Source organism: Calonectris borealis, chromosome 1, assembly GCF_964195595.1.
Source record: "Calonectris borealis chromosome 1, bCalBor7.hap1.2, whole genome shotgun sequence".
In the NCBI taxonomy this organism is placed as follows: domain Eukaryota; kingdom Metazoa; phylum Chordata; class Aves; order Procellariiformes; family Procellariidae; genus Calonectris; species Calonectris borealis.
This window is the reverse complement of record NC_134312.1, coordinates 219,543,119-219,565,249: the sequence shown is the minus strand read 5'-3', so window position 1 is coordinate 219,565,249 and position 22,131 is coordinate 219,543,119. Positions and strand designations below refer to the sequence as shown.

Sequence of the window (22,131 nt, the reverse complement as noted above, 5' to 3'; positions counted from 1 at the left end):
AGGGGCTTTGGGGGGTGCGTGTGCACGCGGGGGTGGGGGGGGGTGTACCTCCCCCTGCGTGTGCGTGTGCGCGCGCACCGGTGCACACGCGTGGAGGGGGGGGGGTGTGCGCCCTTCCCTCTTGCGTGTGCGTGTGCGTGCACGGGGGGGCGCACCTCCCACTCGGGACCCGTGCGCGCGCGCAGGGCGGTGCACACCCCCCCTCCCCTCCCCGTTCCCCCCCACCCACGCGTGTGGCCCCGCGCGTGCCGCCGCCCCGGGGCCGCGTCGCTCGGGGGCGGGCGGAGGCGGCGGCGGCGGCGGCAGCGGCAGCGGCAGCGCGGCGGGGCTGCGCTCGGCAGCGCCCGCACCGGAGCCGAGCCGGGCCGTGCCGTGCCGAGCCGTGCCGGGTTGAGCCGTGCCTTACCGAGCCGCACCGAGCCGCACCGAGCCGTACCGAGCCGCACCGAGACGCACCGGGCCGCACCGAGCCGTGCCAAGCCAGGTTGAGCCGAGCCGTTCCGAGCCGTTCCGAGCCGTTCCGAGCTGTTCCGGGCCGTACCGGGCCGTACCGAGCCCAGCGCCCGCCCCGCCGCCGCCTCTCCCCTTCCACCATCCAGCCAGTAATTTTCCAAGCCCGGTCGGCGCTTCCCGGTGGATCTGCCCGGAGGATCGGCGGGGCCATGGGAGACAAAGGCACCCGGTGAGTGGGGCTGGGGGGGGGGCACCCCGGGGTGGGTGCCCCGGGCATGACGGAGGAGGGAGGGATCGCTGCCTGCACCTCGGCTGCCTGCACCGGGGGTCCCTTGGGTGTCGCCCCCCCCGCACGGGGTCCCCTCCTTGCTGGGGTGCGAGGTGGGAGCCAGCGTCTGCATCCCGGCCAAGGGTCGGTGGGGTCCAGGGGGACGTGGGGACCTCCAGAGGCTTGGGGTGCGGGTCCCGCACCCCTGCCCGCACCCCTGCCCGCACCCCTGCCCGCACCCCAACCCCACCGTGGGTCTGGGGCCGGCGCTCGGGGGCGTTACTGCTCTCTTCCCGAGTGGTTTGGATGTTTTTTTGGGGGGGGGGTGTGTGTGTGTGTCACCCTGGCTCTTCCCACTCGTGGGAAGCGTGGAGTGACCCTGGGGAGCCAGGCCCTGGTGTCGCCCCCCCCGCCATTTGGGGGGGGGTTAGGGAGCACGTGCCAGGCCTGATGGCGCGGGGACCATGACGGCGCACGACGCCTCAGTCCCAGGGGAGCTGCCGCGCTGGCTGTCATCCTTCGGGGACCCCTGTGCCGACGGGGACGGGGACCCCCCGGCCCCCCGGGGTGCAGGGCGCGGCAAAGAGGGTTGCGGTGAATGCACGGACCCGCGGAGGTGCCCACCCCGGGAAAGGGATTTTGGAATTTCGGGAGCCCGGTGACCCCCGCCAGCCTGTGCGTCGGGCGTCTGGGGGTGTCTCCTGTGACACCCCCTCCCCAGCCGGCTCTGGCTGTTGCGGTGGGGTGGCCAAGGGGTGGTCGGTGCTATCCTGGGCCTCCCCATCATTAATTATTTAGGGCCAGGTGCTTAGGGGTGCTCCCGCTCACCCCCCGACACCAGCGGGTGGGGGGGGTGGCATTGCCCTCCCCTCCGTCCCCCCCCCATGGCACCTGGGTGGCAGAACCGGGTGGCTCCGGCGCAGCCGACGCCATCACCGTGCCCCACGGCAGGAGGGAAGGACGAGGGGGTCCGGCCCTGCTTTGGCAGAACCTTCCAGAAACGCTGCAGCGTTTTGGGGTGGCAGGATGGGATCTGGGGGCTCCTGCTGACCCCCCCGGCGTTGGGGGGGGCTGTCGCTGCCAGACAGGCTGCCCCAGTGCTGCTGCCCCGGCCGTGGCCGACAGCATCCGCATCCCCTGGCTCAGCATCCCTAATTCTCAAGCACCGGCGCGTTGCACCCCCAGAACGGGCAAGCAGCCCCTGAGAACCGGGGCGGAGGCCTGCTTTTGGAGCAGTGGGGCTGGAGCACCCATCGGGTTCCCCCCACCCTTGGGTACAATCCCTGGGATGCAGCCGGTTCGGCCCCAGGAGATTTTGGGGTGCCCGGGGGAGCGCGGGTGAGCGGCGTTCCCGTAGGCTGGCAGCGCCCGCGGGCAGGCGTGCAGGCAGGAGAGGCATGAGCTGATCTTCTCCCTGCCCACGCAGCGCGTACGGGGGGGGGAAATTAGGGTGACAAATCTCCCCCCCCCATCTCCCTTTCGACTCCGGTTCAGAGCTCCAGCCCCAAATCCGCTCGGATTCATCCCAAAGCCGCTGGAGAGGGGTCGGGGAATTCGGCCGCGGGAGCTGATTTACCATCGGATACCCCAAACCCATCATTTCTGCTGATTCCTCCGGTGCCAGCGTGGGGTCACCCCGCTTTTCTTGGGGGTCCCAGCGTTCCACATCTGTGGGTGACCGGCCTCGGTGCCGCGAGGTTTGGGGTCACCCTGCTCCCACGGCCCCGGCTGCTCCGCGCAGGGTGAGCGGCACATCCTGGGTGCAAGGCGAACCCCCAAGGCGGGGGAGCAGGAGCCGTCCCCGGGTTTTCTGGGGTGCTCGGGGGTTCGGCCGGTGCGGCTCCGTGCGTCATCCTGCCGTCGTTCCCAGCTCCTGCCGAGCCCCCTTCAAAGCCCTGCGGTGGGAAGAGCCGGAGGAAGCCACTCGGCGGAGTAAACAGGCGAGTTTGTGGCTGCTGGCACCGCCGGGGACCCGGCCAGCCCCGGCCGCCGCCGAACACGTCGCCTAATTATTTGCAGCTTCTCCAAAAACACGCATTCCCGCCCCCCCTCCGGCTCCTCCCACCCAGCACCCGGCACCCAGCACCCAGCCAGGGTGGCTGCAGCCCCACGGGCACCCGCTGGCCTCCGTGGGCCAGTGGGGTGCTGGGCCGGTGGCCCGTGGTTTGAGCCGCGGCGGAGGTGGTTTCCCGATGGTCAGCGGAGACAAGGCTGGAGCCGGGGAAGCGCCGCGGGGGTCCCGGCGCGGCAGAGCCCACCTCGGTTGGCACCGGGCACCCCTCAGCACCCTTCCCCTGGCCCCACGGTCCCATCCTGCCCCTCTGCAGCATCAAACCACGCCGGGGCCGACTGGTCCCCTGGGGTGCTTTGCAGTCCCGGCATCCCGTGCATCCCCCCGGGATGAAGCTGGGGGGTCCGGGAGCGGGACAGGAATTTCCACTGGGAAGAGAAGGAGCTCTGGAATGTGGCCCGGGAGGGGAGACTCCTGCTTCCTGGATGTTGTTTGGAGAACAAACTCTGGTAATAACAGCAGGATCCAGACACATCCCGGATCCCACAGCCAAGGTGTTTCCGTGCCAAGGAAGCCGGCGAAGCTCCGACCCGGCCGGGGGATGCTGCTGCCGAGCTTGGCAGGGGATGCAGCGGGGATGCAGCGGGGATGCAGCGGGGATGCGGGATGCAACGTACGGCCCGTGGGATGCTGTTGCTTTGGGATCGGCTGGCACGATGCTCCGGGCTCATCCCGGCACGGCTGGCACGGAGCCACCGGCCGCCACCGCCGGAGTTATGCCGGAGCGTGTGATGTGGTTGCTGGCGGCTCCGTTATCCCCGGAGGTCCCTTCCAACGCGGCGCTGGCTAATTAGATCTGCCCGCCGGCCCCATTAGCGTGAGAGCCGGTGGAAACCCCAGCTCCTCCGCCCCAAGTTCAAAGGCAATCGATGGCGTTGCCGTCAGACCCCGCTCCGATGCCCAGGGGAATCAAATCCTCGTAAATCTTCCCAACGGAGATCAAACGGACCCCACTCAATTATCAGCCACCAAATAAAGCGATCGTTAGCCCCGGACTCGTGCCTAACGAGCTCGTTAAGGTATCGGATCACTGGTAGGGAGAGGGCAGGGTGGGCAGGAGAGCGGGATCTGGCCTTGCGGCAGCGCCGGGGGGCTCGGGGGCACCGGGGCTGGCAGCCCATGGCGTGGGGCCCCCGGGGTTGGAAGTCACCGACGGGCAGCGGCGGCGGCGGCTTCCTGCCTCATGTCTCCGGTGTTTCGACACCAGGAAGGGCTGGAGGGGGAGGGAAGGCTCCGCGCTTCCTCCTTCCCTCCCTCCAGATCCGGCAGCGGTGGCGGGCGAGGGTCCCCCCCGCCCCCGGCATCAGCGGCTGCTGAAGGGCGAGAGGCCACCCTGTCCCCGCGTGCCCCTTCCCTGCTCCCGTGGGTGCTTTTGGATGGAGCTGGCCGTCGGGATGTGCATGCGTGGGGGTGTTTCTGGAGGGGCAGCCCGGGCTCCTGCACCCACGGCGTGGGGCTGTGTGGGCTCCTGCACCCACGGCGTGGGGCTGTGTGGGCTCCTGCACCCATGGCGTGGGGCTGTGTGGGCTCCTGCACCCACGGCGTGGGGCTGTGTGGGCTCCTGCACCCATGGCGTGGGGCTGTGTGGGCTCCTGCACCCATGGCGTGGGGCTGTGTGGGCTCCTGCACCCATAATGTGGGGCTGTGTGGGCTCCTGCACCCATAATGTGGAGCTCTGGGGGCTCCTGCACCCATTGCGTGGGGCTGTGTGGGCTCCTGCACCCATAATGTGGGGCTGTGTGGGCTCCTGCACCCATGGCGTGGGGCTGTGTGGGCTCCTGCACCCATAATGTGGGGTCAAGCATGACCCCTGCACCCATAGTGTGGGGCTGTCTGGGGCTTCTGCACCCATAGCGTGGGGCTCTGTGGGGCTCCTGCACCCATAATGTGGGACCCTTCCAGCTCCTGCACCCATGATGTGGGCCCCCTCCAGCTCCTGCACCCATGGTGTGGGGCCATGTGGCTCTTGGGTTCTGTGGGGCTCCTGCACCCATGGCGTGGGGCTGTGCAGGGCTCCTGCACCCATGGCGTGGGGCTGTGCAGGGCTTCTGCACCCACAGCATGGACCCATGTAGGTCTTGGGCTCTGTGGGGCTCCTGCACCCATGGCGTGGGGCTGTGCAGGGCTCCTGCACCCACAGCATGGACCTATGTGGGTCTTGGGCTCTGTGGGGCTCCTGCACCCATGGCGTGGGGCTGTGCAGGGCTCCACCCATAGTGTGGGGCTCTGTGGGGTTCCTGCACCCATAGCGTGGGGCTCTGTGGGGCTCCTGCACCCATAGCGTGGGGCTGTGTGGGGCTCCTGCACCCATAGCATGGGGCTGTGTGGGGCTCCTGCACCCACAGCATGGACCCATGTGGGTCTTGGGCTCTGTGGGGCTCCTGCACCCATGGCGTGGGGCTGTGCAGGGCTCCTGCACCCACAGCATGGACCCATGTGGGTCTTGGGCTCTGTGGGGCTCCTGCACCCATGGCGTGGGGCTGTGCAGGGCTCCTGCACCCACAGCATGGACCCATGTGGGTCTTGGGCTCTGTGGGGCTCCTGCACCCATGGCGTGGGGCTGTGCAGGGCTCCTGCACCCATAGCATGGGACTCTGTGGGGCTCCTGCACCCATAGCGTGGGGCTGTGTGGGGCTCCTGCACCCACAGCATGGACCCATGTGGGTCTTGGGCTCTGTGGGGCTCCTGCACCCATGGCGTGGGGCTGTGCAGGGCTCCTGCACCCACAGCATGGACCCATGTGGGTCTTGGGCTCTGTGGGGCTCCTGCACCCATGGCGTGGGGCTGTGCAGGGCTCCTGCACCCATAGCGTGGGGCTGTGCAGGGCTCCTGCACCCATGGCGTGGGGCTGTGCAGGGCTCCTGCACCCATGGCGTGGGGCTGTGCAGGGCTCCTGCACCCACAGCATGGACCCATGTGGGTCTTGGGCTCTGTGGGGCTCCTGCACCCATAGCGTGGGGCTGTGCAGGGCTCCTGCACCCATGGCGTGGGGCTGTGCAGGGCTCCTGCACCCATAGTGTGGGGCTCTGTGGGGTTCCTGCACCCATGGCGTGGGGCTGTGCGGGGCTCCTGCCCCCGCCGTGGGGCCAGGGCGGGTGGGTGCCGGCGGGTGCCGGGGAGGAGCGGTGAGTAATTGTTTCCTGCTCGGCACTTCTGCAGCGCCCGCCATCGATCTGGCCTTCGCCGGGGGTTCGTTAGCGGCTTCGTTTGTGTAACGAGGGATGGGCAGGAGGCATCACCCAGCGTCCCCGGGGGGGCCCCGGCAGCGGGGCCGGCGGAGCCTCCATCCTTTGGCTGCGTTTCCCGGGGCTTCCCGGCACGGCTCGGGGGCAGATCCGGCACGCCGAAACGTCACCGCGCCGGCCCCGGTGCGAGCCCTCTCCGGGGTCTCCCCTGGGTGCTGGTCCCCGGGTGTGGGGGGGGTGGTGGTATGTGGGGTGACAGTGGGGGGGATGTGGGGTGACGGGGGGGTGACAGGCTGGCAGAGGGTGCTCCCCACCCTGCTTTTATGTAACATCTCATTAATTACCCAGAAAAACCCCCGTTAATTGCTGCGGGCTCTCAGGCGGATGGCGTCGCCCCGGCTCCGGAGGCTGGGCGCTCTGATCACCCCTCGGCCGTAAAAACCAATCAATTAATTAATTGTGGGGAAGGGGAAATGCTGAGGGACGGCGCTGCCGCCCTTCCCCGCTGGGCCCAGGCCCTTTATTCCCCCCCCGTTTATTTAATTCCAACAGCGTTCCCGTTAACGCCGGCTTTGCCGGACCCGGTGCCGGCGAACCCTCGCGCCGAGCGTCCCGCCTGTGGAAAAGCTTTCCCACCTCGGCTGGGAAAACTCAGCCCCCCCGAGGAGGAGGGGCCGCCCGGGAAGGGCCGGTGGGATGTTCCCGACGTTCCCGACGTTCCCGGTGGCTTTGGGACAGGCTGCGGGTTGTCCCGAGTGTTTATGCGCCTGGCAGAGGATTTGCCGGCAGCCCCGGTCGTCTCCCGGGGCTCGTCTGGGATCGAGGGAGTAACGGTGGGGGCGCGGGCTGGGTCCCCCCTGGGCCCCCCGGGACCCGCCAGAGCCCGGCCAGGCCATGCTGGGCCCCGCGGCTCTGGAGGGGGCGGGATGTGGGCACGCGGGGACGCGGGGACGCGGGGACGCGGGGACGCGGGGACGCGGGGACGCGGGGACGCGGGGATGCAGGGACGCAGGCATGCGGGGACGCAGGGATGCAGGGATGCGGGGACACAGGGACACAGGATGGAGGGACTCAGGGATGCAGAGATGTGAGGATGCAGGGACACAAGGATGCAAAGACACAGGGATGCAGGGACTCAGGGGGGCAGAGATGTGGGGACACAGGGATGCAAGGATGCAGGGACACTGCAGGCATGCAAGGGTGTAGGGACAGAGGCATTCAGGGGTGCAGAGATGTGGGGACGCAAGGACACAGATGTGGGGACACGGGGGATGCAGGGACACGGGGGATGCAGGGACTGGGGAGGCAGGGATTGGGGATGCAGGGATATGGGGATGCAGGGACTGGGGATGCAGGGATTGGGGATGCAGGGATTGGGGATGCAGGGATATGGGGATGCAGGGACTGGGGATGCAGGGATATGGGGATGCAGGGACTGGGGATGCAGGGATTGGGGATGCAGGGATTGGGGATGCAGGGATGCTGGGACACAGAGACACAGGGCCGTTGGGACACAGGCACACAGACGCGCAGGGACACTTGTGCTGCCGACAGCCTGTGCGGGGGCGAAGCCGCCCCGTTGACCTTCCCTTCTCGCTGGTTTTCCGTGCCGGGGTGTCCCTGCGCTCTCCGCTTTCCCCGGGTCGAGAGCCGTACCCCACTCCAGGCGGTAACTCCCAGCTCTTTCTGCGGACGCCCGAGGGCAGGGGACATGGGGAAACTGAGGCACAACAAGGCGAGGGGGTTGATGCGCAGCGTGAGAGCATCCTCCTGCCTCTGGGGTGGGTGAATTTCAGCAATCCCCTTTTTTCCCCCCTTTTCCCAGGAAATCTCCTCTGCGCTGAGCCCTTTCCCCATCGGGTCCCAGGAATCCCAGCTGCCTCCCTCCCGGAATCTCCCTGGGATTTCAGGGATGGTGGAAATTTGCTCCCTGATGGAGCAACGCTGCTTCCTCCTGCCTGCGTGGGCCGCATCCTGCTCCCCGCGCCGCAGAGCCGAGTGGTGCCCTGCGGGGTGCTCCGGTCCCCGGGGACCTGGCGGTGATGCCTGCTGGGTGGCGGTGCCACCGGGCACGATGGGAGCAGGGGGATGAATGTCCCTGGTAGCCCAGGGCTGTGCCGAGCGCCGGCGCTGTGCCGGGCCAGTGAGGCTGGTGGCGGGGCTTGCTGGCACTCGGGAGCGCTCCTGGCACTGCTGTCCCTCCTACGTGGGCCAGCTCGGGGGCACGGGGGCGAGGGTCACCCCAGCACCCAGGCTCAGAGGTGAGGGTCACCCAGGCACAGGGGTGAGGGTCACCGCAGCACCCAGGCTCAGAGGTGAGGGTCACCCAGGCACAGGGGTGAGGGTCACCCCAGCACCCAGGCTCAGAGGTGAGGGTCACCCTGGCACGGGGGTGAGGGTCACCCCAGCACCCAGGCTCAGAGGTGAGGGTCACCCCGGCACGGGGGCGAGGGTCACCCCAGCACCCAGGCTCAGAGGTGAGGGTCACCCCAGCACCCAGGCTCAGAGGTGAGGGTCACCCTGGCACAGGGGTGAGGGTCACCCCAGCACCCAGGCTCAGAGGTGAGGGTCACCCCAGCACCCAGGCTCAGAGGTGAGGGTCACCCTGGCACGGGGGTGAGGGTCACCCCAGCACCCAGGCTCAGAGGTGAGGGTCACCCTGGCACGGGGGTGAGGGTCACCCCGGCACCCAGGCTCAGAGGTGAGGGTCACCCTGGCACGGGGGTGAGGGTCACCCCGGCACCCAGGCTCAGAGGTGAGGGTCACCCCAGCACCCAGGCATGGGGGTGAGGGTCACCCCAGCACCCAGGCTCAGAGGTGAGGGTCACCCTGGCACGGGGGTGAGGGTCACCCCAGCACCCAGGCTCAGAGGTGAGGGTCACCCCGGCACCCAGGCACGGGGGTGAGGGTCACCCTGGCACCCAGGCTCAGAGGTGAGGGTCACCCCGGCACCCCGGCACGGGGGTGAGGGTCACCCCAGCACCCAGGCTCAGAGGTGAGGGTCACCCCAGCACCCTGGCACGGGGGTGAGGGTCACCCTGGCACGGGGGTGAGGGTCACCCCAGCACCCAGGCTCAGAGGTGAGGGTCACCCCGGCACCCAGGCACGGGGGTGAGGGTCACCCTGGCACGGGGGTGAGGGTCACCCCAGCACCCAGGCTCAGAGGTGAGGGTCACCCCAGCACCCAGGCACGGGGGTGAGGGTCACCCTGGCACGGGGGTGAGGGTCACCCCAGCACCCAGGCTCAGAGGTGAGGGTCACCCCAGCGTAGGCGTGAGGCCGACCCCGGCGCGTGGGCCCGGGGACGAGGGTCACCCGCCAGGCGCAGCAGGTCCCCGATGCTCCTCTCAGGGCTGTGCTCGGCGCGGGGACCGAGCCGCCGGCGCTCGGCCGTGCAAGGACCCTCCCCGACCTGTGCCCACGCGTCCCCCCTGGCGCGGTGCCCGCGGCTGCCCCGTTATGGCTCATCCCCGGCTCGGGCACCGCGTGTTTGACCTGGCACCGCTCTGTTTTCCTTCCCTGCTCCTGCCGAGCAAACCCAGCGGCCGCCGCCTTCCCTGCCTGCCCTCGGCGGGCGCGGGCGGGCGATGCCGGCAGCGCTGCTTGGCCCTGGGGCCAGGATCCATCCCGGCAGCGCCTGGAGGAGCCCCTGGTATTTCGGCAGCGCCGAGCAGCTTGCCCGGGGAATTGTTTTCCACCATCGCTAATCTTCCCGGATGGCTTTAATGGAATTTAAAGGCGAGGAGGGATTATCCGAGGAGAACCCATTTACAGGTGGCTTCGTGCCAGGGCCGGCTCCGAACAGCCTCCGAAACCAGGAGGCTGCCTGCCCCTGCCCGCTCCCTGCCTGCAGCGGGCAGATCGGGGATGCTCCGGCTTTTCCCGGCACTGGCAGCACGGCGCTGGCACGTTGGACCCACGGCCTTGCCCCGCGGCTCCGTGGGGTCTTGCAGAGGGATTTTTGGGGGTGCCTGGGGGCTGTTCCCACGGCGCAGGGCATCCCCCGGGATGGAGGATGGGTGGCGACAGGAGCACCCCGCTCTCTCCTCGCCTTTCCAGTGGATCCATCCGTGCGCTCCACGTCCCGTGGGGCAGAGGTGACGGTGGGGACCGTCACCCCACAGCCACGGCGGGTGCAAACATGGGTGGGGGTTCATCCCTCCTGGGTGACGTGTCCCCGTGGTGCCACGCTGCTGCCAGTCCCCGGCCCCGGGGCAGCCGCCGCGCCGCAATGCTGCAGCCTCACCCCCACCCCCTTTTTAATATCCGCCTGTGCGGCGCAAACCTTCTTTTTAATTTCTTTTCCAGTAATTAGAAACAAATTAAAGCCATAAACCGAGAGGAAAGTGCTGGAAGGCGGCGGGCTGCTGGGATGCAGCTCTGCTGCCTGCAAGGTTTCAGGCTGCTGCCCATCAGGGTGGTCTCTGGGCGCCCTCCCCATGCGATGCGCCGTGCTGGCTTCCCGACGCCTCGGTTTTACGGCGCAGGGCGCTGGCAGCGGCTGCGGCTGCGCCTTGATCAGGATGCCGAGGGTTGGCCGGATCCTGGCACCCAACGGGGCTGCGCCGGCGGGTGCTTCTCCCCCCCCCCAGGGACCCTTCCCCGCCCCGCTCGGCCTGGCTGGAGGAACGACGTCCATCTCCTGGGGGGGGCCGAGCCGCTCCGCGTGCCGGGGTGCCGTGAGCGGGGGGCTGTGCCGCTGGCCGGGGACTGTCCCTCCGCCGTGCTGCTCCCCGGCTTGCAGAAAGCCTGGCTTCACGCTGCAGGGCCTTTGCACGGCGCCTTGCATGGCAGGGGCTTTGCACGGCACCTTGCATGGCCCCTTGCATGGCCAGGCCTTTGTGCAGCACCTTGCATGGCCCCTTGCATGGCCAGGCCTTTGTGCGGCACCTTGCATGGCCCCTTGCACTGCATCTTGCATGGCAGGGGCTTTGCACGGCACCTTGCATGGCCCCTTGCATGGCCAGGCCTTTGTGCGGCACCTTGCATGGCCCCTTGCACTGTGCCTTGCATGGCAGGGGCTTTGCACGGCACCTTGCATGGCCCCTTGCATGGCCAGGCCTTGGTGCAGCACCTTGCATGGCCCCTTGCAGAGCACCTTACATGGCAGGGCCTTTGCACGGTGCCTTGCACGGCAGGGCCTTTGTGTAGCACCTTGCATGGTACTTTGCATGGCACTTTGCACTGCAGAGCCTTTGCACAGCGCCTTGCATGGCCCCTTGCACAGCACCTTGCATGGCAGGGCCTTTGCACGGCACCTTGCATGGCAGGGCCTTTGCACGGCACCTTGCATGGCAGGGCCTTTGCATGGCCCCTTGCACAGCACCTTGCGTGGCAGGGCCTTTGCACAGCACCTTGCAGAGCATCTTGCATTGCAGCTTGCACGGCGCCTTACGCAGCCCCTCGGCTGCGTTGCGCCTGGCATTGCACCTCGCGCAGCCCCGGTCTCCCGTCCCGCTCCGGGCAGACCCATGCAGGGCCCCCCCCGAGGACGAGGGGCGCCCTGCCTGCTGCAGGCGAGGGGCCGAACCCCCCCGCCGTCACCTGCGGGAAGGCCTGCCTCCGCCGCGCCAGCCGGGAGGGAAACTGAGGCACGGGGCTGGGGCTGGCTGCTGCCTGGTGGTACAGAGGGTCAGGGATGGGCGGGATGCCTGGGCCCTGTGGGGTCGGGAATCAGCTGGCTGTGCCCCCTAAGGCGTATATAGGGTCAGGCTGTGCCCCCTAAGGTATATATCGGGTCAGGCTGTGCCCTCTAAGGCATATATAGGGTCAGGCTGTGCCCCCTAAGGCGTATATAGGGTCAGGCTGTGCCCCCTAAGGTATATATAGGGTCAGGCTGTGCCCCCTTATGGTATATATAGGGTCAGGCTGTGCCCCCTAAGGCATATATAGGGTCAGGCTGTGCTGCCTAAGGTGTATATAGGGTCAGGCTGTGCCCCCTAAGGTATATATCGGGTCAGGCTGTGCCCTCTAAGGCATATATAGGGTCAGGCTGTGCCCCCTAAGGCGTATATAGGGTCAGGCTGTGCCCCCTAAGGTATATATAGGGTCAGGCTGTGCCCCCTTATGGTATATATAGGGTCAGGCTGTGCCCCCTAAGGCATATATAGGGTCAGGCTGTGCTGCCTAAGGTGTATATAGGGTCAGGCTGTGCCCCCTAAGGTATATATAGGGTCAGGCTGTGCCCCCTTATGGTATATATAGGGTCAGGCTGTGCCCCCTAAGGTATATATAGGGTCAGGCTGTGCCACCTAAGGTGTATATAGGGTCAGGCTGTGCCCCCTAAGGTATATATAGGGTGAGGCTGTGCCCCTTAAGGTATATATAGGGTCAGGCTGTGCCCCCTAAGGTATATATAGAGTCAGGCTGTGCCCCTTAAGGTATATATAGGGTGAGGCTGTGCCCCCTAAGGTATATATAGGGTCAGGCTGTGCCCCTTAAGGTATATATAGGGTGAGGCTGTGCCCCCTAAGGTATATATAGGGTCAGGCTGTGCCCCGCAATGCTGCATGGGGCCGGGCACCGTGGGTCCTGTGCCAGGTCAGGTGCCATCGCCTGCCCAGTGCCGCCTTGGGGTGATGCGAACGCATCCCGCAGCACCCGTGGGTGCCCCAGCCGCTAACCCCCCCCTTTTTGCTCTTTGCAGGGTGTTTAAGAAAGCCAGTCCCAACGGGAAGGTGAGCGCCGGGGCTCCCCGGGGAGACGGGGGGGAAGCGGGGGGAGAGCTGGTGCTTCCCGGGGTGACCCCCCTGCCAAATCCTGCGAGCAGAGCCAGGAGGGGGGGACGGGCCCGAACCCAGACCCCAAAGACGCCCTGCAAGCTGCTGGGCATCCCGCCACGCCAGCGAGAAGGGAAACTGAGGCACGGCAAATGGGGTTCAGTGCCGACCATCCAAGCCGGTGGCCACGTGCACCGGCACCGGGGCTGGCTCCCCGCTTGGAGCCGGTGTTCCTCTCCGGGGCTGATGCTCCTGCCGAGCCTCGGGTGCTGCGCCTCAACCCCGTACCTCAGTTTCCCCATCAGGAGAAAGCCGGGGGCGTCACCCCGTGGGGCTCAGCCCCATGGGGACAAGCCCATGGGGTGCCCGCTGAGGCTTGACCTTGACCTAAATGTCCCCAGATGCCAAGTGCCTCCAGATGCCACCAGATCTGGGGACATCTGGAGGGGTTCCAGGCTGGGGGGGGGAGCTGGCTTTTGGGTGCCGCAGGGGCATGGGGTGGCACATGGGGACCATGGGGGTGATGGACCCCAGGGGGGACGCCAGGACCCCCCCCCCGACCCCCCCATCGCTCCCCACAGCTCACCGTCTACCTGGGGAAGAGGGACTTCGTGGATCACATCGATGTGGTGGACCCCGTGGGTACGTGGGGCCGGGGGGGGGAGCTCGGGTTGGGTGGGGGGGACGCGCCGGGGTGGGCTGAGCCCATGTGAGCCTGCGTGAGCGGGAGGAAAAGGGTTTTGGGGAGCAGGGACCCCCAGGGAGACGCCCCGGGGATGTCCCCATCCGGTGGCATCCCTAAGGGACAGCCGCTGGAGAAGCCCCCGCGCCAGAGGTGTCGGAAAAGAGCCCGTTCTGAATCACATCGGCGTTTTCTTACTCATTTAAGACGCCTGCAGCTTCCGTGGATTAATTACCCCGGGAGGCAGAGCCCGAATCCCCCCCCCCCATCCTGCAGAGAGGGGGCTTTAAAAATAGATATACATTAAAAATATATATGTATGTAAACGCTGAGATATATCCGTCTGCAGTGCAGCCGCGTGCCCGGTTGCACATGAGGAGCTGGGCACCGCGGGGCTCCCGGGGTGCCCCCCCCCCCGTGTCACTGCTTGTCGTGCGGTGGGTGCTGCCTGTCCCCCTGCTGCCACCGTGTCCCCCCCCCCCAGCCCCGGCTGGCAGCTCTGAGGCGATGCCTCTCTGGATAAAGGGGGACACGTCCCCCCCGACCCTGCCTGCACGTCCCCCCCTAACCCTGCCGGTGTCCCCCCCTAAACGTGCTGGTGTCCCCCCTATCCTACTGGCATGTCCCCTAATCCTGCCTGCACGTCCCCCCCCAACCCTACCAGTGTGTCCCCCCAACCCTGCCAGTGTCCCCCCCTAAATGTGCTGGTGTCCCCCCTATCCCTGCTGGCATGTCCCCTAATCTTGCCAGTGTGTCCCCCCAACCCTGCCTGCATGTCCCCCCCCAACCCTACCAGCGTGTCCCCCCAACCCTGCTGGTGTCCCCCCCTCCAAACGTGCTGGTGTCCCCCCCAACTCTGCTGGGATGTCCCCCAATCCTGCCGCGTGTCCCCCCTGACCCTGCGTGCACGTCCCCCCTAACCCTGCCAGTGTCCCCCCCTAAACGTGCTGGTGTCCCCCCTATCCCTGCTGGCATGTCCCCCAATCTTGCCAGCGTGTCCCCCCAACCCTGCCTGTGTCCCCCCCTCCAAACGTGCTGGTGTCCCCCCTATCCCTGCTGGCATGTCCCCCAATCTTGCCAGCGTGTCCCCCCAACCCTGCCTGTGTCCCCCCCTCCAAACGTGCTGGTGTCCCCCCTATCCCTGCTGGCATGTCCCCCAATCTTGCCAGCGTGTCCCCCCAACCCTGCCTGTGTCCCCCCCTCCAAACGTGCTGGTGTCCCCCCCAGCTCTGCTGGGATGTCCCCCAGTCCTGCCGTGTGTCCCCCCAACCCTGCCTGCCCGTCCCCCCCGACCCTGCTGCCACGTCCCCCTAACGCTGCCGCGCGTGTCCCCCTGACCCTGTGGCCACGTCCCCCCGACCCTACCAGCGTGTCCCCCCAGTCCCGCCGCTGTGTCCCCCCCGTCCCCGCCGGCGCGGCCCCTGACCCCCCGGCGTTCCCTTGCAGACGGAGTGGTGCTGGTGGATCCCGAGTACCTGAAGGAGAGAAAAGGTAACGGCTCCCCGCGGGGACCCTCCTGCCTGGGGCCACGGAGGTGGCACCACCGCAGGGGGCGGCCGGTGTCCCCGCGTGGTCTTACCTCGGCGTTGGCATCTCTGGGCCCTCGGGTGACGTTTTCCAGCCCCCTGTCCCCGCTGTGGGTCCCCTGTCCTGCAGAGGATGGGGGTCCTGTGGTGGGCACCCCAAGGCGCATCTGGTTGGTCCCTGGGCTGCGTCCCCATCTCCCCACCATGGCACCTCCTGGGAGCCATCACCGCTTCCCGGTGCTGGTGGGAGCGGGATGAGCCATGGTGCCACCATACCGTGATGCCACCATACCGTGATGCCACCATGCCATGACACCACCACGCCATGACACCACCACGCCACGATGCCACCACGCCACGATACCACCACGCCATGATGCCACCATGCCAGATGCCACCATGCCATGATGCCATCACGCCATGATGCCACCCTACCACCAACCTCCACCCCTTGCCACCCTCCCCAGTCTTCGTGACGTTGACCTGCGCCTTCCGCTACGGCCGCGAGGACCTGGACGTGCTGGGGCTGACCTTCCGCAAGGACCTCTTCGTGGCCAACGCCCAGGCCTTCCCCCCGGTCCCCGAGGAGAAGAAACCCCTGACGCGGCTGCAGGAGCGGCTGATCAAGAAGCTGGGCGAGCACGCCTACCCCTTCACCTTCGAGGTAGGGTGGCAGCGGGTGGCGATGCTCCTGGGTGCTCTTCCCTTGCTGCTGGAAGGGATGGCGTGTCCCCACCCCTGAGGTCCCCTCCCGCCCCGTAAGGTCGTGGCTGGGGGTGAGATGTTGCCACCTGTGATGAAAATGCAGCTGGATCTTATGGAAAATGCAGCTGGATCTTACGGGAAATGCAGTGGATCTTAAAACTCGGGAGCAAAAAGCAGCCACCAGTGGGGAAACTGAGGCACGGGGTGCATGCTGGCACAGGGGGTCCATGCCCTGAGCAGTGACACCAACCTGAGGTGCTCCCCCAAAGCGAAGCAGAGCCGAGGCAGCTCCGGCAGGGAATGGGGTGAGGGTAGACCCCCCGCTTCATGCACCCGCACCCCCAAATTTCCCCGTCACCGCTTTGGCGCTGGCAGCCGCTCCCCACCCCGGCGCCACTGGTGACATTTTCGTGGCTTGAGCCCCGCGAACGGCCCTGGCGCCCTGCGAAACAACCTCAATTCCTCCAAATCCCCCAGATTAACAAAAAAAACCCCCTCCAAAATCAGGGATTTTTTTGTAACCCTTTGGGGTTTTGGGTCTGAGGAGCCTGAGCCGCTCCAGGATGGATCCGGAGCGGGACTTGGGTTGAGATACGCGGAAAAGGGCACCGCGCAATTAGGGAATGCAATTAGGAAAATGAGGAAATCCCTCCTGGCTGTGTCCCCCCCGCCGCGGGCAGCACCGGGAGGGGGTGGGGCGCCGGGCGGGTGATGCCGCTGCTCTCCGGGGCAAAAAGCCGGCCCGGGGGTGGGGGTCCCGGCCCCGCTCCTGACCCCGCTTTCCCCTTCAGATCCCCCCCAACCTGCCTTGCTCCGTCACGCTGCAGCCGGGCCCGGAGGACACGGGGAAGGTAAGGTCCACCCGTCCTTGTGCCACCGGGCAGCGGTGACTGGCCGTTGGTTGGGGTCACCTCTTTGGGGGGGTGCAAAGGGGGTTCTCTGCCTCCTTCTCTGCCCCCTCCTGGTTTCCAGGCCTGCGGCGTGGACTACGAGGTCAAAGCTTTCTGTGCGGAGAACCTGGAGGAGAAAATCCACAAGAGGTGAGTGGAGAGGATCCATCCAGCCCACGTGGGAGCAGCATCCTCGGGGTGCTGGCAGGGGCTGCGACCCGGCAGCGGGGAAGGGGCACCCTGTTTTGCTACCCACAGTGGGTGAGATGGGGATGGGATGGAGGTGTCCTCCAGGATGGGTTTGGGACAGAGATGTTCTCCAGGGTGGGGTTGGGATGCAGGTGTCCTCCAGGATGGGGCTGGAATGGAGGTGAACTCCGGGCTGGGGCTGGGACAGAGATGTCTGAGCTGGGTCTGGAGTTGGGATGGAGATGTCCTCCAGGCTGGGACTGGGATAGAGATGTCCTCAGGCTGGGGCTGGAATGAAGATGTCCTCCAGGCTGCAACTGAGATGGAGATGTCCTCCAGGCTGGGACTGGGATGGAGATGTCCTCCAGGCTGGGACTGGGATGGAGATGTCCTCCAGGCTGGGGCTGGGATGGAGATGTGTCCTCCAGGCTGCAACTGGGATGGAGATGTCCTCCAGGCTGGGGCTGGGATGGAGATGTCCTCCAGGCTGGGGCTGGGATGGAGATGTCCTCCAGGCTGCAACTGAGATGGAGATGTCCTCCAGGCTGGGGCTGGGATGGAGATGTCCTCCAGGCTGCAACTAGGATGGAGATGTCCTCCAGGCTGGGGCTGGGACAGATGTTTGCTAGGCTGGGGCTGGAGTTGAGATGATGATGTTCACCAGGATGGAGCTGGGACAGAGATGTCCTCCGGGCTGGGGCTGGGATGGAGATGTTTCCTGGGCTGGGGCAGGTACAGAGATGTTCTCCAGGCTGGGGTTGGGATGGAGATGTCCTTCAGGCTGGGACTGGGATGGAGATGCTCTCCAGGACAGAGGTGTTCCCCAGGATGGAGCTGGGATGAAGATGCTTTCCAGGGTGGGGATGGGTGAGAGATGATCTAGGGGTTGGGACGGGGACATGTACCGCTGTGCTGCAGGCAAGGAGCCCAGCCCTCCCGTGGGGCCACGTGGGCAGCCTGGCACGGCCGTGGGGCTGCCCCCTCGCAGCCCAGGCAAGCTGGGCATCCAGCCGGGACCACCCACGCCATCCTTCTCCTGACCCAGCAGACCAGAAGAAAACAGGGATTTGACCCAAACCGGGCCAAGAAAGAGGGCAGCCTGCGGGCAGAGCTGCCTGCAGACAGCCGGACGCCCGCGTTCTCCTCTCCCCGTCTGCCCCCAGGAACTCGGTGCGCTTGGTGATCCGTAAGGTCCAGTACGCGCCGGAGCGACCCGGCCCCCAGCCCATGGCAGAGACCACCCGGCAGTTCCTCATGTCGGACAAACCGCTGCACCTGGAGGCGTCCTTGGACAAGGAGGTGGGCGAGGACTGGGGAGGGGACACCGGCGGGGCGACCCCGGCGAGGACAGGGACCTCACCGTCCCCCCCTCCTTTGCTCCCTGCAGATCTACTACCACGGAGAGCCCATCAGCGTCAACGTCCATGTCACCAACAACACCAACAAGACGGTGAAGAAGATCAAAATCTCAGGTGAGGAGCGGGGTTTGGTCCCCCCCGGCTGCCGTCCCCGTCCCCGCGGGTGCCCTCCCCGACCCCCGTCTCTCCATCTCTCGCCCCAGTGCGCCAGTACGCCGACATCTGCCTCTTCAACACCGCCCAGTACAAGTGCCCGGTGGCCGTGGAGGACGCCGAGTGAGTACGGGCTGCTCAGGGACGTCGCGAGGGGCCCTGGGGACCTCAGAGGAGCCTTGGGGGGCTCCTGCCCCAGTGCAGCACCTTCAAAGCAGTGGGATGTTGTGTTCGGCAAGCAGGTCCTGGTGGGAGGAGCGGGGAGATGGAGACCCTCTTTTTGATGGCACCCTGGGGGAACGTCACCCTCTGCGTCCCCCCGGCTGGAGATGAACTCCAGGCTGGGGCAGGGACAGAGATGTCTGCTGCGTTGGGTTGGGATGGAGATGTTCACCAGGCTGGGGCTGGGATGGAGATGCCTGGGCTGGGGCTGGAGTTGGGACAGAGATGATCCTCGGGCTGGGATGGAGATGTCCGGGGTGGCCCGAGGAGTTGTGGGAGCTGGGGGGGAGCTGGGGCTCTGGCTGATGGTGACTGTCATCCCCAGCGACATGGTGGCCCCGAGCTCGACGTTCTGCAAAGTCTACACCCTGACCCCCTTCCTCGCCAACAACCGGGAGAAGCGGGGGCTGGCGCTGGACGGCAAGCTGAAGCACGAGGACACCAACCTGGCCTCCAGCACACTGTGAGCCCCCCCCCCGACCACCCCCGGGGCTCCTGCTCCCTCCGGCAGCACGAGGGGGCTCGGGGGAGCCCTGGTGGGCATCCAGCTCCTGCTCCAGGGGTGATGGAGAACCGGTGGGGGGACCTTCAAGAGAACAGGGGGCTGGTCCCCGTGGGCATCCCCTCGCTGATCCCCACCTGCCCCTTCCTCCAGGTTAAGAGACGGAGCCAACAAGGAGATCCTGGGCATTATCGTCTCCTACAAGGTGAAGGTGAAGCTGGTGGTGTCCCGAGGAGGGTGAGTGTTGGGGACCACCCCCCCCCGCACCCCCTCTCTTCCCTTGCTCTCCTCGGGGCTTGGGACCGGCCTCGGGGTGTCCGTGCTGCGTGGTTCCCGGGGAGGTGACGGTGAAGCTCTGGACAAGGTGGCCCTTTCTGGGAACTCCGGCATGGCCATTGCCGGAGGGGGGGTCCTTCATCCCTACAACAACTCCGCTCCCCCCTTCTCTGTGCTGCAGCACCTTTTGCAGGATGGGGCCCCGCTTGCAGCCCTCCCGTGCCGCAGATGGGGCCCGTCACCCCCCTAAACCCCTCCTGGGACTCAGCAGCGTGGGGGGGGGACACAAGGTGGGGGGGGTCGCATGTCCTCGGGGAGCGGTGACTAACGTCTTGTCTCCTCTGACCCACGCCAGCCTGCTGGGAGACCTCGCCTCCAGGTAACGCCCGCGCCGCTCCCCCCCGAACGCCCCCAAATCGCCCCCCTGTCCCCTCGGTCCCCTCCGCTGCCACCCCGACCCCACGCTTGTCCTCGGGATGCCACCGCCATGGGGTCACCGGCTAAGCCGAGGCCAAAAGCCAGGCAGCCCGCAGAGCCGGGGCCGGGCTGGTGCGGCTGATGAGTTGTGGGGCTGGGGATGCTGGTGGGGGGTCGGACCCTGCATCCCCCCACCCCGTGCCGGAGCAGCGAGAAGGGCCCGTGGGTGCTGCTGGGGACAGTGAGCAGAGCACGGAGGTGGCTCCTCGGGGCTGAGCATCTCCAGCCGTGGGGAGAAGAGTCTCCGGGGCTTTCCCGGTCTCCATCCCACGGGGACCGCGGCTCCCCGTGCCCGCTCGCCGTTCCCGGGGGACGCTGGGGCTGTAGCTGACACACGCAACACGCGTTTCCCCCCCGCTGCAACACGCTTGCGGGTGGAAGAGGCAGAGCTCCTGCCCGGAGGAGCCGTGTTCGAACTGTCCCACCCTGCCATCACTGTCCCCGCTGAGCACCGGGAAACTCGGTGCACCTCCTCCACCCCTCCCGCAGCGCCGGGGGGGTGCTCAGACCCCCGCTGCCGTTTCACACGGCGCTGCCGGCAGGCAGCCTAAACCCGGGGGATTTGGATCCCCGGATGCTGATAAGCTGCTAAAAGGCCGATTTTTGCTGCGCTGATCCCCTCCCTCGTGCCCTCTGGCTGGCCCAGCTGCCGGCCCCGCAGGCGGGGGGGTTTGTGCTGAGCCCAGACCACGGGCTCAAGCTCAAGCAAGAAGCGTGGTAGCTGTAAAAAGGCTACGCGGAGGATAATGCCCGGCTTCGTGGTCACCCCGGCAGCTGAAATGTGGGATGCTGTTCTGCTCCCACCCCAAATTTGCCCCCCCCTCTGCCTGCAAAGCGCAGGCAGCCCCGTGCTTTACCCCGGCATCTCTTGCAGCGACGTCGCAGTGGAGCTGCCCTTCACGCTGATGCATCCTAAACCCAAGGAGGAACCGGCACACCGGGACGGTGAGCGTCCGGCGCTGGAGGTGGGGCAGCCCCTCTTTGGGGTGGTGCGGGGGGGGCAGAGGGCTCAGCCCGCTCCCCTATCCATGCCAGCGGGGCTGCGCGGTGCCCGACGGAGATTTCGGCTCCCGTCGAGCCCACGGCGCCCCATTTGCAGGGCAGCAAGTCCATGGGGTGCCCCCATCACCCCGGTGCGGCCAAACCCCGGGGGGGTTGCACCCACCCGCTGGGACAGCGGTGATGACCCCGGTGTCTGCCGTGACTAACCCTGTGCCGTACTTCCCTCTCTTCAGTTCCAGAGAACGAAGCACCCATAGATACAAATCTGATAGAGCTTGACACAAAGTAAGAGACAAAACCACCCCCCCCGGGGTCTGTGTGGGAGTACGGAGCGTTTGCAGAGGTTGCATGGCACCCCCTAACCCACTAACGCCTGCCGTGCCATGCTGTGCCGTGCCGTGGGACGGGCACGCGATGACTAACCCCGCGCACGTAACCCGTAACGCATGCCGTGCCCGTCTCTCTTCTCTCCTCCCTCGCCATCTCCCTGCATGGCTTTCCAAAAAACAGGAGAAACCGCAGTAAGAAAGCGCCCACCAGGATCGCGTGTCGGTGGTGGGGTGTCCCCGGGGATGGGGGTGCATGCCCCGGGGCTGGCAATGCCACGGCCACGTGGCACTGCCTGGGTTAATCCTCAACTCGGTGTTTGTGCTGGAATAAGTGGTTTTGGGAGGTTTTTGCAGTGCTCCGCCAACCCAGCCGCTCTCTGCGGGGCTGCGGTCCCCGAGGCGCGGCGCAAACGGCGTGGACAGCCCCGGCGATGCCGCGGGCTGCCGATGCAGAGCTGCGCCCGCCACACATCGCTCCCGGGCTGCTCAGCTCCCTCACTGAGCAAGCACCGAGGCAGCCACCCATTTGGGGGCTTTTTTGGGGGTGCAGAGGGCAAGCATCGGTAAAGCTTTAAAAAACGAGGCTGTTTGCTGAAGGATGGGGGTTTAAGAGCCCCCCGAGCTGCTGAAGTACCGCGGTGCAGGTAGAGCATGTGGGAGCACGCCTGCCTTCGCCGTGCGAGCCGGGAGAGACTTGCGGTGGGTGCCCCCAAATCCCGGGCTCGCCGCGCACCCCGTCCCCCCGTAAAGCTCCTCTCCCTCGTGTCTCCGCTAGTGACGACGACATCGTGTTCGAAGACTTCGCCCGCCAGCGACTCAAAGGCATGAAGGACGACAAGGAGGACGAGGAGGAGCGGACAAACTCCCCGCAGCTCAACGACAGATAAGCGAGCCCCCCCAGCTCGCCGGGCCGGCGCGCGCCAGTAACACCCGTGCATTAGGCTTCTTCTCTTTTGTATAATTATTAATTTTGTTTTCTACCTGTACCGGGAGCCTATGGATCGCCCGATGGCGACAGCAATTATAACCTTCCAGCTGTGCCGTGTTGTCACTCTTCATCCAGCTGCCAGAGCTGCTGTTTCCCGAGCAGGGCACGGCCGGAGGGGTGCCGGAGGCGGTGGGGG

General features: G+C 66.7%; 1 protein-coding gene across 1 annotated transcript; it reads left to right on the top strand.

Moving 5' to 3' along the window:
- Nucleotides 1–285: 285 nt before the first annotated feature.
- ARRB1 (arrestin beta 1) lies at nucleotides 286–22,047 on the top strand. Its single transcript, XM_075140456.1, has 16 exons — nucleotides 286–682; nucleotides 12,624–12,654; nucleotides 13,278–13,338; nucleotides 14,825–14,869; nucleotides 15,372–15,568; nucleotides 16,401–16,460; nucleotides 16,582–16,649; nucleotides 17,852–17,987; nucleotides 18,076–18,160; nucleotides 18,250–18,322; nucleotides 18,747–18,884; nucleotides 19,077–19,160; nucleotides 19,555–19,578; nucleotides 20,551–20,621; nucleotides 20,912–20,963; nucleotides 21,783–22,047. The coding sequence occupies exons 1-16, from the start codon at nucleotides 663–665 to the stop codon at nucleotides 21,892–21,894; spliced, it is 1,257 nt and encodes a 418-aa protein (XP_074996557.1). The 5' UTR covers nucleotides 286–662; the 3' UTR covers nucleotides 21,895–22,047.
- Nucleotides 22,048–22,131: the final 84 nt, after the last annotated feature.

Excerpts from the sequence above, each read along its gene's own strand:
- ARRB1 (XM_075140456.1), top strand. The coding sequence starts at position 663 with ATGGGAGACAAAGGCACCCG. Across the intron at positions 683-12,623 it reads ATGGGAGACAAAGGCACCCG|GGTGTTTAAGAAAGCCAGTC; the intron begins GTGAGTGGGGCT and ends TGCTCTTTGCAG. Across the intron at positions 18,323-18,746 it reads GTGGCCGTGGAGGACGCCGA|CGACATGGTGGCCCCGAGCT; the intron begins GTGAGTACGGGC and ends TGTCATCCCCAG.